Raw genomic sequence first — 13446 nt, 5'->3', positions numbered from 1 at the left:
GTGCACATTGGCTTAAAACCGAATCTACTTCTCCCAAAACCAGATTAGTTTCTCACTCTTGCATAAATATTCACCATGTTGTGATGATGCTGCTCCTTCAATCTTGTTATTTTTTCCCCCAGAGGGGTCGGAAAAGACACAAGTTCCAATAAGTCTGGGTTTCAATGTGTTTTAGGGCAAGTTTGATTATAGCTAACAGATTCTGCCTCAGGCAAAAGGCTTTTGCATTTTAAAAAAAAACAATGGCACAATGAAAGGGAAGTGACCAGTTTTCCCAGCTCAGCATGTCGATGGTTTGGTCTGGCTATTCACTGAAAGCAGTCAGGCAGGTGAAAAAGCTGCTGGAACCATAGAAGCAGGTCCAGGCTGATCCTCCTCTCTCGCTGACATCTCTCTTCGAAGACCCTAATTTTGATTTTACCTTTTGTGCCAAGGAGTGTTCATGGGGTTTGTTGCAAGTATTCGGAACAGCATCCTTAAATTGGGATGATCTATTGGGTTTTCAGATAGGTTACGTTATTCTGTATTCTGTTCTCTTCTGTTTGTGTTTCATTCAGTAATCTTGTAAATTCATTCTGTCTTATTTGAAACTGAGTGGTTTGACCAGCTGTATCCCACCTGGAATATCCACATTATACCTGCTTAAAACAACTAGAAAAGTTAGGGTCTGGGCCACTTTCTTGAAATATTTTGTGGGGGCTGGCCTGGTCCATAAAAACGTGCTTCCTTTAAACTTGAATTAATTCACACAGGGTCAAACAAAAGAGCTAAAATCTTACTATCAACATTAAAGCCCAAATACACAAAAGGCAAAACTATTAACAAAGAGATTTTAGAAGTACTTACCAACAATCACTTCACAATGCTTAACATTGCTCTGAGAAACTTCATATGCAGAACGTATTTCTGAGTAAGTGACACCTCCTATTATGAATATGATCAGTTTCACACCTCTACGGTCATCTTGAATATTGCTTTTGTTCCCCTGACGAGCACTAAACAGGAAAGGACATAATTAGTTAATATACAGTCATAGAGATGTACTGCATGGAGAGAGTGCCTTCGGTCCAACTTGTCCATGCCGAGCAGATAGCCCAACCCAATCTAGTCCACCTGCCAGCACACAGCCCACATCCTTCCAAATCCTGTGGAATTTCTTTCATTTTCTCTGTAACCTAACATTTGTATATAAATCTCCTAATTTCTTCAAACAGACATTTAATGGAGGAGAAATTGCATGGATATAGAGAAAGAATGGGGCAGTGAAATGAACTAGATTTCTCTTTGCAAGAGCTATTGTCAGCTGTATGGGTCAAAAGAGGCTCTTTCTCTGCTCCTGGTTCTGAAGTATGACGTTCTAAAATGAAAACTTCTTTTAGATACTCCTTATTAAATAGTGTCTACCTCCTGAGGTCAATCAAATCAAGAATACACGTTATCCTTGTAAGACGACAGTCTTTCTGGATATTTCCCTTAGAAAAGTATTAGAAAAACTGGAAATTCAACATTAGGAAATCAGAAATGCACTTTACTAAGAGCATCCATAACCAATTCCCTAGACATGAGCTCAACACTACATTTCAAACATTTCCATCTCTGCTCACTACAATCAATGAACACATTCTGTCAAAAGGTGATCACAACAGCAATGGTCCATTGGAAATACCAAGAATTTTGTTTTAATCCACAAATTATAAGTCTTACATTACTGAATTGTACAACTTTACCTTTTACCCCAAAAAATATCAAAACGAATCCATTCAAAGTTTTTTGACAAAATACTAATTCTCCTTTCATTAAGAAAAACATGAACAAAATAGTCAATCCACTGCTATTGTAAAACAACCTATGAAATTTCTACAGCTACATCTGAAACAGTAACATATGATCTAATTAAAAGTTGGGACACAAACTGTTTTATAATGTTTTCTTTGTATTCAATTGGTCAGTAAAAAGTTATAGTCTATATTCATAATTAACAATTTTTTCAAACTTCTATTAACTTTACTGAAGTTGCAGAAAAGGTTTCACAACTGCTTAATTGTTAAAGAAAATTCATACCTTACAGCTCCAGAGCCATTCCAAGCAGAACTACAGCCTGAACAATGAGGCCATTCCAGGGAATTAAGCTTGTTGGCAATGGAATCCTGTACAAAACAAAATCCTCACATTTATAAACCATAGTGTTCAATGCTCTGAGGTTTCAAACAGACAGTAGAATGTGTAATAGGAGACAGTAGAATGTATAGATAAAGCAACAGCAATGACAATAGCATTGATTAGGACTACTGTTTGAAACACAACTTTATCATAAAATCTGGCTGACAAGGAACAAAAGACCTGGAATAATACCTGCATGTCAGTTAATTAACCAGAGCAGCTCTTCATTTCATTTTAATCTGTTCCTTTGCCATTCTCCATATCCTTTAAAACTTTTCTTTCTTAAAAAATACTATCACACTCAAACACTACAGCGCATTCAACCTCTATGGTCCATTGGTAGCGCATTCCACATTTTCAAAACGTTTGTCTAATATTCTTTGTATTAAATTGTTCAGCAGTTGAGGACTCTGGGTCTTTAATAGATGGAGTTTAGAAGGATGGGGGGGGAATCTCACTGAAATTCACAGAATACTGAGAGGCCTCGATAGAGTGGACGTGGAGAAGATGGCTCCATTAGAAGAAACTGGGACCCAAGGGCAGAGCCTCAGAGCGAAGGAACAACCCTATAGACCTAAGATGATGAGGCATTTCTTCAGCCTGAAGTTGGCAAATCTGTGGAAGTCATGGCCTTAACAGCCTTCTGTCGCAAAATTATCAAGTGTAATTAAGACAGAGATAGATAGGTTCTTGATTTAGTAAGGAGATTGAAGGTTACAGGGAGGAAGAATGGGATTGAGAAATATACAAGCCATGACGAATGGCAGAGCAGACTTAGTGGGCCAAATGGTCTAATTCTTTTCCTATTCCTTATGGTCTTACTTTAATCAGGATTGGCCTTTTAACCAGCTTTGTTTTCTGTATAAAATTGCATTCCCTCTTGTTCGAGATCCCCCTTCTTATCTGGTTAGGCAATCTTCTCATTATTTAAAACTATACAGATTCGTGACAGACTAAAAGCTGATGGACAATTTCTCCAATTCTACCCCCATAGAATCAACACTCTAAGCCAGTGTGTTAATTCTGATGATAGGGAAGATCAGACTTCTTTTGCTCTTACTTACATTAGTCTAGAATCTGCAGTCTAAACATTCTGCAGGTGATTACAAAACCTCATCTTTGGCATTCATTCCACTTTCTGGAAATCTAGATACCTCACAACAAAATGGACACAGTTCAGGGAAAAACCTTTTCCCAGTCAACTTTCTGTACTTTATCAAATAGCAGAATACAATTAACATCCACTCAGACAGGAAAGAGGGGACTATGATTTAATGAAAGGACAGCATCATTTTCATAATGTAAGACTCCTCTGGTTCTGTACAGGGGCACTGGTGTCGAAGCTCCAACCCCACCCAATCCAATCATTAGAAAGGAAATAGGAAAGCAAATAAAAATTTCACTTAAACTATACAAATAAATACAATGCTCAATTGATATGGCAAATGCTCAAAATTATTCAGTCCTGCCCATACATTATTGCTCAAGTACGTTACGTTGACAAATGACATAGGACATGAGCAGGGACAGGAATGGTTATTGCAGGTTCCGGGATTTAGGTGTTTCAGTAAAAACAGAGAAAATGGTAAAAGAAGGGGTGGTGTGGCACTGTTAGTCAAGGGCAGTGTTACGGTGGCAGAAAGGACATTTGAGGACTCGTCTACTGAGGTAGTATGGGCTGAGATTAGCCACAAGAAAAGGAGAGGAGCTTACACTGTTGGGAATTTTCTATAGGCCTCTAAATAGTACCAGAGATGTAGAGGATAGGATAGACAAGATAATCCTTGATAGGAGCGAGTGTGACTGAGTAGTTGTTATGGGGACTTTTAACTTTCCAAATATTAACTGGGAATACTATAGTTCAAGTACTTTAGATGGGTCAGTTTTTGTCCAATGTATACAGGAGAGTTTCCTGACATAGTATGTAGACAGACCAACAAAGGGTGAGGCCACATTAGATTTGGTATTGGGTAATGAACCTGGTCAGGTGTTAGATTTGGAGGTAGGTGAGCACTTTGGTGATAGTGACCACAATTTGGTTATGTTTACTTTTGCGATGGAAAGGGATAGGTATATACCGCAGGGCAAAGAGGTATAGCTGGGGGAAAGGCAATTACAATGCGGTGAGGCAAGATTTAGGATGGGGAAAGAAACTGCAAGAGATGGGCACATCATAAATGTGGAGCTTATTCAAGGACCAGCTACTGTGGGTCCTTGATAAGTATGTACCAGTCAGGCAGGGAGAAGGTTGTCGAGCGTGGGAGCCGTGGTTTACGAAGGAAGCCGAATCTCTTGTCAAGAGGAAGAAGGGGGCTAATATTAGGAAGAGATGTGATGGCTCAGTTAGGGTGCTTGAGAGTTACAAGTTAGCTAGTAAAGACTTAAAGAGAGAGCTAAGAGCAGCCAGGGGAGGACATGAGAAATCATTGGCGAACAGGATAAAGGAAAACCCTAAGGCTTTCTATAGGACATCAGGAATAAAAGGATGACTAGAGTAAGATTAGGGCATGGAGTCAGAGGAGATGGGGAAGCACTAAATGAATACTTTCTGTCAGTATTCACACTAGAAAAAGACAATGCAGTCAAGGAAAATGCCGAAATATAGGCTCCTAAATTAGACGGGATGGAGGTTCATAAGGAGGAGGTGTTAGCAATTCTGGAAAGGATAAAAATAGATAAGTCCCCTGGGCTGGATGGGATTTATCCTAGGATTCTCTGGAAAGCCAGGAAAGAGATTGCCGAGCCTTTGGCTTTGATCTCTTTGTCTTCATTGTCTACAGGAATAGTGCCAGAAAACTGGAGGATAGCAGATGTTGTTCCCTTGTTCAAGAAGGTGAGTAGAGACAACCCTGGAAATTATAGACCTTTGAGCCTTACTTCGGTTGTAGATAAAGTGTTGGAAAGGGTTATAAGAGATAGGACTTATAATCATGGAGAAAGGAATAAGTTGATTAGGGATAGTCAATATAGTTTTGTGAAGGCTAGGTTGTGCCTCACAAACCTTATTGAGTTCTTTGAGAAGGTTACCAAACAGGTGGATGAGTGGAAAGCAGTTGATATGGTGCACATAGATTTTAGTAAGGGGTTTGGTAAGGTTCCCCACCGTGGACTATTGCACAAAATACAGAGGCATGTGACTGAGGGTGATTGAGAGGTTGGATCAGAAATTAGCTTGCTGAAAGAAGATATAGGGTGGTGGTTGATGGGAAATGTTCCTCCTGGAGTTCAGTTACTAGTAGGCTTCCGCAAGGATGTGTTTTGGGTCCACTGTTGTTTGTCATTTTTATAAATGGCCCGGATGAGGGCATAGAAGGATGGGTTAGTAAATTTGTGGATGAGTTGTGTCGGTAGAGTTGTGGATAGTGACAAAGGATGTTGTAGGTTACAGAGAAACATAGATAAGCTGCAGAGCTGGGTTGAGAGATGGCAAATGGAGTTTAATGTGAAAAAATGTGAGGTCATTCACTGGACTAATGGTAAGATTCTTGGTAGTGTAGATGAGCAGAGAGATCTCGGTGCCCAGGTATATAGATCCTTGAAAGTTAACACCCAGGTTGATAGGGTTGTTAAGAAGGCATATGGTGTGTTAGCTTTTATTGGTAGAGGAATTGAGTTTTGGAACCATGAGGTTATGCTGCAGCTGTACAAAACTCTGGTGTGGCCACATTTGCAGTATTGCGTACAGTTCTGGTCACCGCATTATAGAAAGGATGTGGAAGCTTTGGAAAGGGTTCAGAGGAGATTTATGAGGATGTTGCCTGGTATGGAGGAAAGGTCATACGAGGAAGGACTGAGGGACTGGAGGCGGTTTTCATTAGACAGGAGAAGGTTGAGAGGTAACGATAATCAGAGGGTTAGGTAGGTTGAACAGTGAGAACCTTTTCCCTCGGATGGCGACGACTAGCACGGCGGGACATAGCTTTAAATTGAGGGGTGACAGATATATACAGTCAGAGGTAGTTTCTTTACTCAGAGTAGTTGGGGCATGGAATGCACTGCCTACAACAGTAGTACACTCACCAACTTTAAGGGCATTTAAATGGTCATTGAATAGGCATATTGGAGGAGGATAGAATAGCATAGTTAGATGGGCTTCAGACTAGTTTCACAGGTCAGCGCGACATCGAGGGCCAAAGGGCCTGTACTGCGCTGTAATGTTCTATGTAGAGTTCTGAATGGGCTAATTCATGAAACTGTACAATTGGTAAATGAAGCACTTTATATAGGTTGATTCAAATAACTCCTTTTCAGCATGTACACCACCTCAATTCTTAATGACAATAATATCAGAGATGCATCAAAATAGTTTAATAAGACATTTCATTCAACATAAATACCATTTCACAGACCAATAATATCATGCATCAAGAGTATCTATTTTATTTCCTGGAAACATTATCCCAAATTGCAAGTGAACAGATTAAATTGATGTAAATTTCAGATTGAGTCAAAAGTTAGTATTGTTCTAGGATCAAGTGCTATAAATTTCAAGGTGCTAAATTGCTTAGTCACATTTTTACCATTCACTCATCATTTTGGAACAGCTTAGCAAATGCGATTATCAATTGTCAAAGTAACTGTTTATTAAACTAATTATCTGGAGTGTCTTGATTTTTGAAAAAAGAAATATTTCTAAGATGTGCGGCCCTGCTACTCAAAGAATTGCAGATAAACAGAGAAAATAGGAGATGTAGGCCATTCAGCCCTTCACGCATGCTCCACCATTCAATACAATCATGTCTCAACAGGTTTCTCCTTCTCCCAGTTCTAAAAGGCCTCCCCATATCCTTAAACTGTCACCTCTGGTTCTGGACGTCCCCATCACTGTAAGCACCTTTTCTGCATCTATCCTGTCTAACTTTGTTAGAATTTTATAGGTTTCTCCAAGATCCCCCCTCATTCTTTAAACTGCAGTGAATACAGTCCTACCTAATCCAGTCTCTCTTACAGAAGAGCAACTTGTGGCCAGTTATAAAACAGGATATCTATCTTCTTAGCCAATAATGGTGTGACACAAATAAAGAACAAGATACTAGAGAATAAACTCTCAAAAAAAAAAGAAACATTCATTTGAAGGAAGATAGCCAAACCTTTTAATTAAAAACTTTGTGAACATCTATCCTTCTGAGTAGATGCACTAACCTACTATCCCCTTTCTAGAAGATAAATGTGCCACTAGTAGACTGCAGCTTGAAAATGCTTATGTTAATCTGGTTATGCGTAAACTTGCAGGAATGTTGGGTATTGCTCTGGCCAAACATTCTCCTACAGGAAAAGTAGTTCAAATGCAGGAAACAGGGTATTATCACAAATCTCTAGTATCCAGTTCTGGAACAATGCTTTTAGCATTTTGGATTCTAAGCAAGAGTTAGAACTTGAATATACTCGCTTGCAGTTACTCCCAATTTTGTTTTCCTTGGAAACAGCCGGAAGGTCACATAGTGGGCTACAAGTTGGTTGTGAGACAGCATAAAATTATTCACTTCGGCAGCAAGTATAGAACCTTTTTTTGAAAGGATTGAGACGTTGATGTTCAGAGGGACTTGCGTATCTTTGTACAAAAACATAAGGTTGACATGCTGATACAACAGACAACTAGGAAGGCATTTTGCTCACTGCCCTTTACTGCAAAGAGATTTTAGGACAAGAATGAGAAGTGTTGCTACAATTGCATAGGTTTTGGTTTCAGTGTTTAAAAATGATATACTTGTACTGGAGACTGTGTAGTAAACGTTCACTAGATTGCTAACCAAGACGAATGAGTTGTTCTAGGAGTCCTATCTAAGTCTCAGGAAATTTCACTTGGAGTGAGAGTATTAGAGATCTCGTTGAATAATGCAAGACTCTCCAGGGACTTGACTGGGTAAGCACACAGTTTCTTCTATGTAGCTGGAGAATCTAGAACACAGTTTTAGGACAAGGGGATGACCATTTATGACAGATAGGAGGAGAATTTTCTTCACTAAAAGATTTCTGCAACTTTGGAATTCACTACCCCACACCTTTGAGAGTGTTCCATGAATATATTTAAGATAAAGACAGTTTTTTGGTCTCTCAGGGCTTCAGCAACATGTGGAGTAGACAGAAATGTGGAATTGAGAATAAATGTGATATTGAATGTTGGACGATCTAATTTTACTTCTGATCTCATTCCTTATGTTTTGTTCTTACTTTCCAATTAATGACCTTAAATCTGAACTTCATAATGCGACAGAAGTTGCTACTAAATCTCAGATAATTTTTAGAAAGCTTATCATTTGGTCTCTTTTGGTATCATTTGGTAACCAAAATCACGTTCATGATTATCTAGATTTCTCTAAAATCAGAAATCACACATCAGCAGGTTATAGTCCAACAGGTTTAATTGGAAGCACTAGCTTTCGGAGCATTGCTGTTGAAGGAGCAGCGCTCCAAAAGCTACTGCATCCAATTAAACCTGTTGGACTATAACCTAGTGTTGTAAGATTTTTAACTTTGTACACCCCAGTCCAATACTGGCATCTCCAAATCATCTCTAAAATCAGTCTCTGATGTATGGCTGAGAGGTTTCTGTTTCACTAACCTGAGAGTTTCCAAATGGTATTCATCTCTCCAAGGAGTTTACTGGCATTAGGAATGATCAGTCATTCAAGTTTATACACTTGCTGAAAATTCATTAACTTTCAGATCAGCAGCCCTAACTATACCCAAGCTCCTATTCCATGGTTTTATTTATTGGGCTAACAGTCATCCTATTGCTTTTAAGTTGGTCGGACTTTCAAAATATATAAATTGCAAACAAGCTCAATTCAAAGTTGAGTTTTGACAAAACTGAACTCTCTAATTCCTGAGATGTTCCTAAGTCTCCTAATGAAGCTAAGTTTCAAGCCGTATTTGGTCCTCCTCATTAATTATTTACAGACTACTGCTAGGATTTTAATGTTAGAGTTGATGTATCTCTACACCTTCCCTGTAGCCGTAACACTATATTCTGCATTCTGTTATATTACCCTGATGTAGAACATAGAACTTTACAGTACAGGAACGGGTCCTTTGGTGTTGTGCAGAACATGATGCCAAATTAAACTCATCCCTTCCGCCTGCCCTTAGTCCATATCCCTCCATTCCTTGCACATTCATTTACTTATCTCAAGGTCCCTTAAACACCCCTACCGTATTTGCCTCCACCACCACCACCACCACATTCCAGACTCCTACTACACTGTGTTAAAAAAAACTTGCCTCTCATCTCCTTTGAACTTTTCCCCTCTCACTTTAAATGCATGCCCCCTACTTTTAGGCATTTTAACTCTGGGAAAAATATTCTGACCATCAACCCTATCTGTGCAATTCTCAATTTTATGGATTTAAAACAAGTCTCTCCTCAGCCTCCGCCACTCCAGACAAAATAATGTGTTTTTTCCAGCCTCTCCTTATAGCTCATACCATTTAATCAAGGCAGCATCCTTTTCTGGACCCCCTCCAAAGACTCCACATCTTTCCTGTCATGGGGCAACCAGAACTGAATGTAATACTATAAGTGTGGCATAACCAAAGTCTTATAAAGCTGCAACATGACATCCTGACTCTTGTACTTAATTCCCCAACCAGTAAAGACAAACATGCCATATGCCTTCTTTCTCACCTTATCTATTTACATGGCCACTTTCAGGGAGCTATGGACTTGAACCCTAAGATTCCACAGTGCTGTTCAGGGTCCTGCAATTAACTGTATACTTTTCCTTAACATTTGATGTCCCAAAGTGCAGCACCTCAAACTTACCCGGATTAAACTCCATTGGCCATTTCTCCGCCCATAACTGCAACTGATCTATATCCTGTTGTATCCTTTGACAACCTTCTACACTATCCACAACTCCACCAATCTCCACATGGTCCGCAAACTTACTAACCCACCCATCTATGCTTGCATCCAAATCTATTTCCACCCCATTTCTCCACCTCCTCCCCCCTACCTTTAATCAAGCAAGAGGCTTGAGTGTGGAAATTCCTCCCATCCTCAACTCATCCCACTTAAGGACCTCACCCTGCCACTACTTGAATGAGGAACTTGGAATCCAGCCCATCTTCTAGCTAACAGATCTGTCCATAGTTTTCTGGCAGGAAGGAGGTCCATTGTACTCAGACACAGCATCCAAGCAAGGGACCCAGCATCAGGAAAGGAGGTCCTTTGGGGGAAGACACCCCCTACCCTATCTGCAAACCCTTATCTGCAAGCCCCACTCATTGCTGCATCCTCTATTCCCTCCAGAGATACAGTGTCAACCAGAGTACAGTACCAGCAGTGGCCACCCACTCCCAGTGACACGGTCAGTATTGGACAGCAGCTGCCTCATTCATTTAATTGAGAGCATGTTGCTGACTTGGCAAGCACCAGATTTCCTCTTACATCCTGCCTTTACTTAATTAAATTTAATTAAGGCAAACAAAATAAATCAGATACAATGTTGTTCTCTCTGTTGAAGGAAAATCAGAAAAGCAGTCTGTTGTTGACACAAATTTTAAAGATTGTGGGTGGGGGAGGGAGAAATGGGAAGAAAGAAAAAGAAAGTGAAAACACATTAATTCATATTGCGCCTTTAATGATAAAAGATGTCTCAGGGTAATATAAAACTATGTATGACAATAAGCCATGTACAGAAATGCAAGATCAGATGAAGCAAAGCTTGGTCAAACAACAGGTTTTAAAGGAATGTCTCAAAGGAAGGAAGTGCAGTAGAGAGTAGAGGGGAAGAGAGGTGTAGTTACTATGCTCCAGAGCTCAGTGCTTTAGACTACTGAAAACATGGCATCCAATGACAGAGGCATTAAGTTTGGGGATGAGTAAGAGGCCAGAATTAGAGAAACACAGAGGGCACACAGTGGCTCAGTGGTTAGTACTGCTGTCTCACAGCACCAGAGACCCGGGTTCAATTCCAGTCTCAGGTGACTGGAGTTTGCGTGGGCTTCCTCTGGGTGCTCCAGTTTCCTCCCACAATCCAAAAACGTGCAGATTAGGTGGATTGGCCATGCTAAATTGCCCCATAGTGTCCAGGGATGTGCAGGCTAGGTGGATTAGCCATGGGAAATGCAGGGTTACATGGATAGGCTAGGGGGTGGGTTTGAGTGGGATGCTTTTTGGAGTGTTGATGTGGACTCAATGGGTCAAATAGCCTGCTTCCACACTGTAGGGATTCTATGATTCTATGAATGTGGGACTGGAGAGGACTACAGAGACAGGTAAGGGTGAGGCCATGGAGGGATTTGAAAACAAGTCTGAGGGTTTTAAAATTAAGACATTATGTGACACAGCAGCCAAGACACAGTAGGTCAGAACATACAGTGACAGGTACAGTCGTAGGGAATGGCAATGGAAAAGAGAATGAGACAATACCTGCAAAACTATTAAAAATATAGATTTAAGTTATAATTATGGAGTTTCAAATTAGAGCAACACACGATTGAAGTAAATGCAATTGGGAGCTGCTTGACTATATTCCAGGAACTATTTGTAATAGCAATGTTTGCAACTAAATTATGTTGTTATCAATATGAACAAACATTTTTAAATATTCTAATGACTTTCATGCTATAAAACATAACAATGTATTCAAATAAAGAGAAGTATTGTGCATTTATACTTCAGATAATGTTACCTCCATGATATCTTTAATGAATGGTGTCCATCTGGAAAGCTGGTAGCTCTCCTCGTCACTGCGATCCTTCCGAGAAAGTTTATGGTTCTGACCATCAGCCTGGCAAAAGGCATGCATTAGTAGGGAAACATTTTAAGCAAATGCTAACAATATCATTGTCAGACATGATTATGTTCACATTTTTCAGTTAAATAAATTATTGGCCCTTCTGTGCAAAAGGGAAAGAAAAAAATCCAAGGGGAGCTGACAGTAAAATGCATCTGTCGGTTTAAATTTGCCAATCAACACATTTCCTCCGAAAGGTGAGAAAATAGCTCCCATGGTTTTTAAAAATTCACTTCTGCTTCACTTCCAGTGTGAAGTCCAACCAAAACCAAATAAAAAAATATGAAGTCATTTAATAACTGGTCTGATGGTTTAACTTACAGAGAAAATGGGTACGTCAAGAAACTTCCAATTTTCAATAATATTATGGTACTCTGTAACCTTTCCATGCTGGATAAGCTTTCTAAGGTTCTCCTCTGTCGTACCTTTAATGGAAAGCGAAAGCAAATAAGCAGTGATCATCTTATAACAGAATCCCATCAAATTTGTTTTACAGACACATGATCCATGTCACACTTAAACACTTGTTTCTAACTTCCAACAATACAATATGCATATGAATATGCTTGATAAGCCGTTGACAGAGTCTTAGTGTGTGCCTAGCTATGAAGCTGGATAGAAACATACTATTTCATGGTATGTTGGCAGTTCTAGGGTGGGGTCAGGAAAGGGCAAGAATAGATGTTCCTGATTCACCCAGTATTTCTCATGCTTATTTTGCAGAAACCAAGTTATTTCAGGCTTACACCTGGTGCACCATAAATATCAAGTAACCATACGTACTTAATCACCTTGCAATGGTGCTTTTGTAATGGCTCTGTTCCCACTTTGTGTGGGAACAGAGCATAACAAGGCAAGAGTGCAATGAGGTACAAGTGCTAACTTGGAAACTGGGTGTAGCCTCCAGACGCTGGCAGGTGTTCAAGGCTTCAATTAAGAGGGCAGATAGATAACTGGTGAGTTTTTAAGGTTATATCCATCAAAACACAGATATTTGAACCAGTACAGGGGAGATAGAAGTATTGAATTAGATTTATAGTTTAACTTGCTAAACTACTTTGGTCTAAGTCAATTGAAATTTTTAAAATGGAAACATAAGTTAAAGTACAACACAATAAAGCTGACAGGGCAAGTGATGTATTGCAACTGTAGCTGGGAGGCACCTGTGTGATCCATGTCAACCACATCTGCATTAAATATCTTAAGGAACTCCAGCTCAAATTTGAAGAACTGGAATCTAATCTTTAGACAATCAGGGAGGGGATAAGAGTTACTTGGACTCCTATTCCTAAAGACAGTCAAAGCCCTTCGACTAGGTACTTCAGATTTGGTCTATGGTTAGGACACAGGAGGGTGTGACTGCAAGTGAGGCAGACATGGAAATCCAGAAGGCAGCAGTGAATGAGCATAATCCTTCATTATTGTTCAACAGGTTCTACCTGTGCGCATAAAGGAAGCTAGGGCTGCCAGGAGGAAGAGTAAACAGACAAGATTACTGGTACAGGGAGCCAGTTAATTGTGGGGAGCAAACTAGAAAAGTAGCGGT

General features: G+C 39.8%; 1 protein-coding gene across 4 annotated transcripts in view; it reads right to left on the bottom strand.

The window, feature by feature from the left end:
* Positions 1-13446, bottom strand: part of stxbp3 (syntaxin binding protein 3) — a 63595-nt gene that overhangs the window by 1158 nt on the left and 48991 nt on the right. For all 4 annotated transcript variants that reach the window (XM_072573805.1, XM_072573807.1, XM_072573806.1 and 1 more), the window contains 4 exons: positions 12222-12325; positions 11796-11894; positions 2062-2147; positions 847-995 (listed from right to left, as the gene is read on the bottom strand). In XM_072573805.1, the coding sequence (XP_072429906.1) occupies positions 847-995; positions 2062-2147; positions 11796-11894; positions 12222-12325 (438 nt within the window). The remainder of the gene's footprint in view (positions 1-846; positions 996-2061; positions 2148-11795; positions 11895-12221; positions 12326-13446) is intronic.

The sequence above is a fragment of the Chiloscyllium punctatum genome, chromosome 7 (assembly GCF_047496795.1).
Source record: "Chiloscyllium punctatum isolate Juve2018m chromosome 7, sChiPun1.3, whole genome shotgun sequence".
NCBI lineage: Eukaryota > Metazoa > Chordata > Chondrichthyes > Orectolobiformes > Hemiscylliidae > Chiloscyllium > Chiloscyllium punctatum.
The sequence above is the reverse complement of the archived record's forward strand: the minus strand, read 5'-3'. Positions and strand labels throughout refer to the sequence as shown.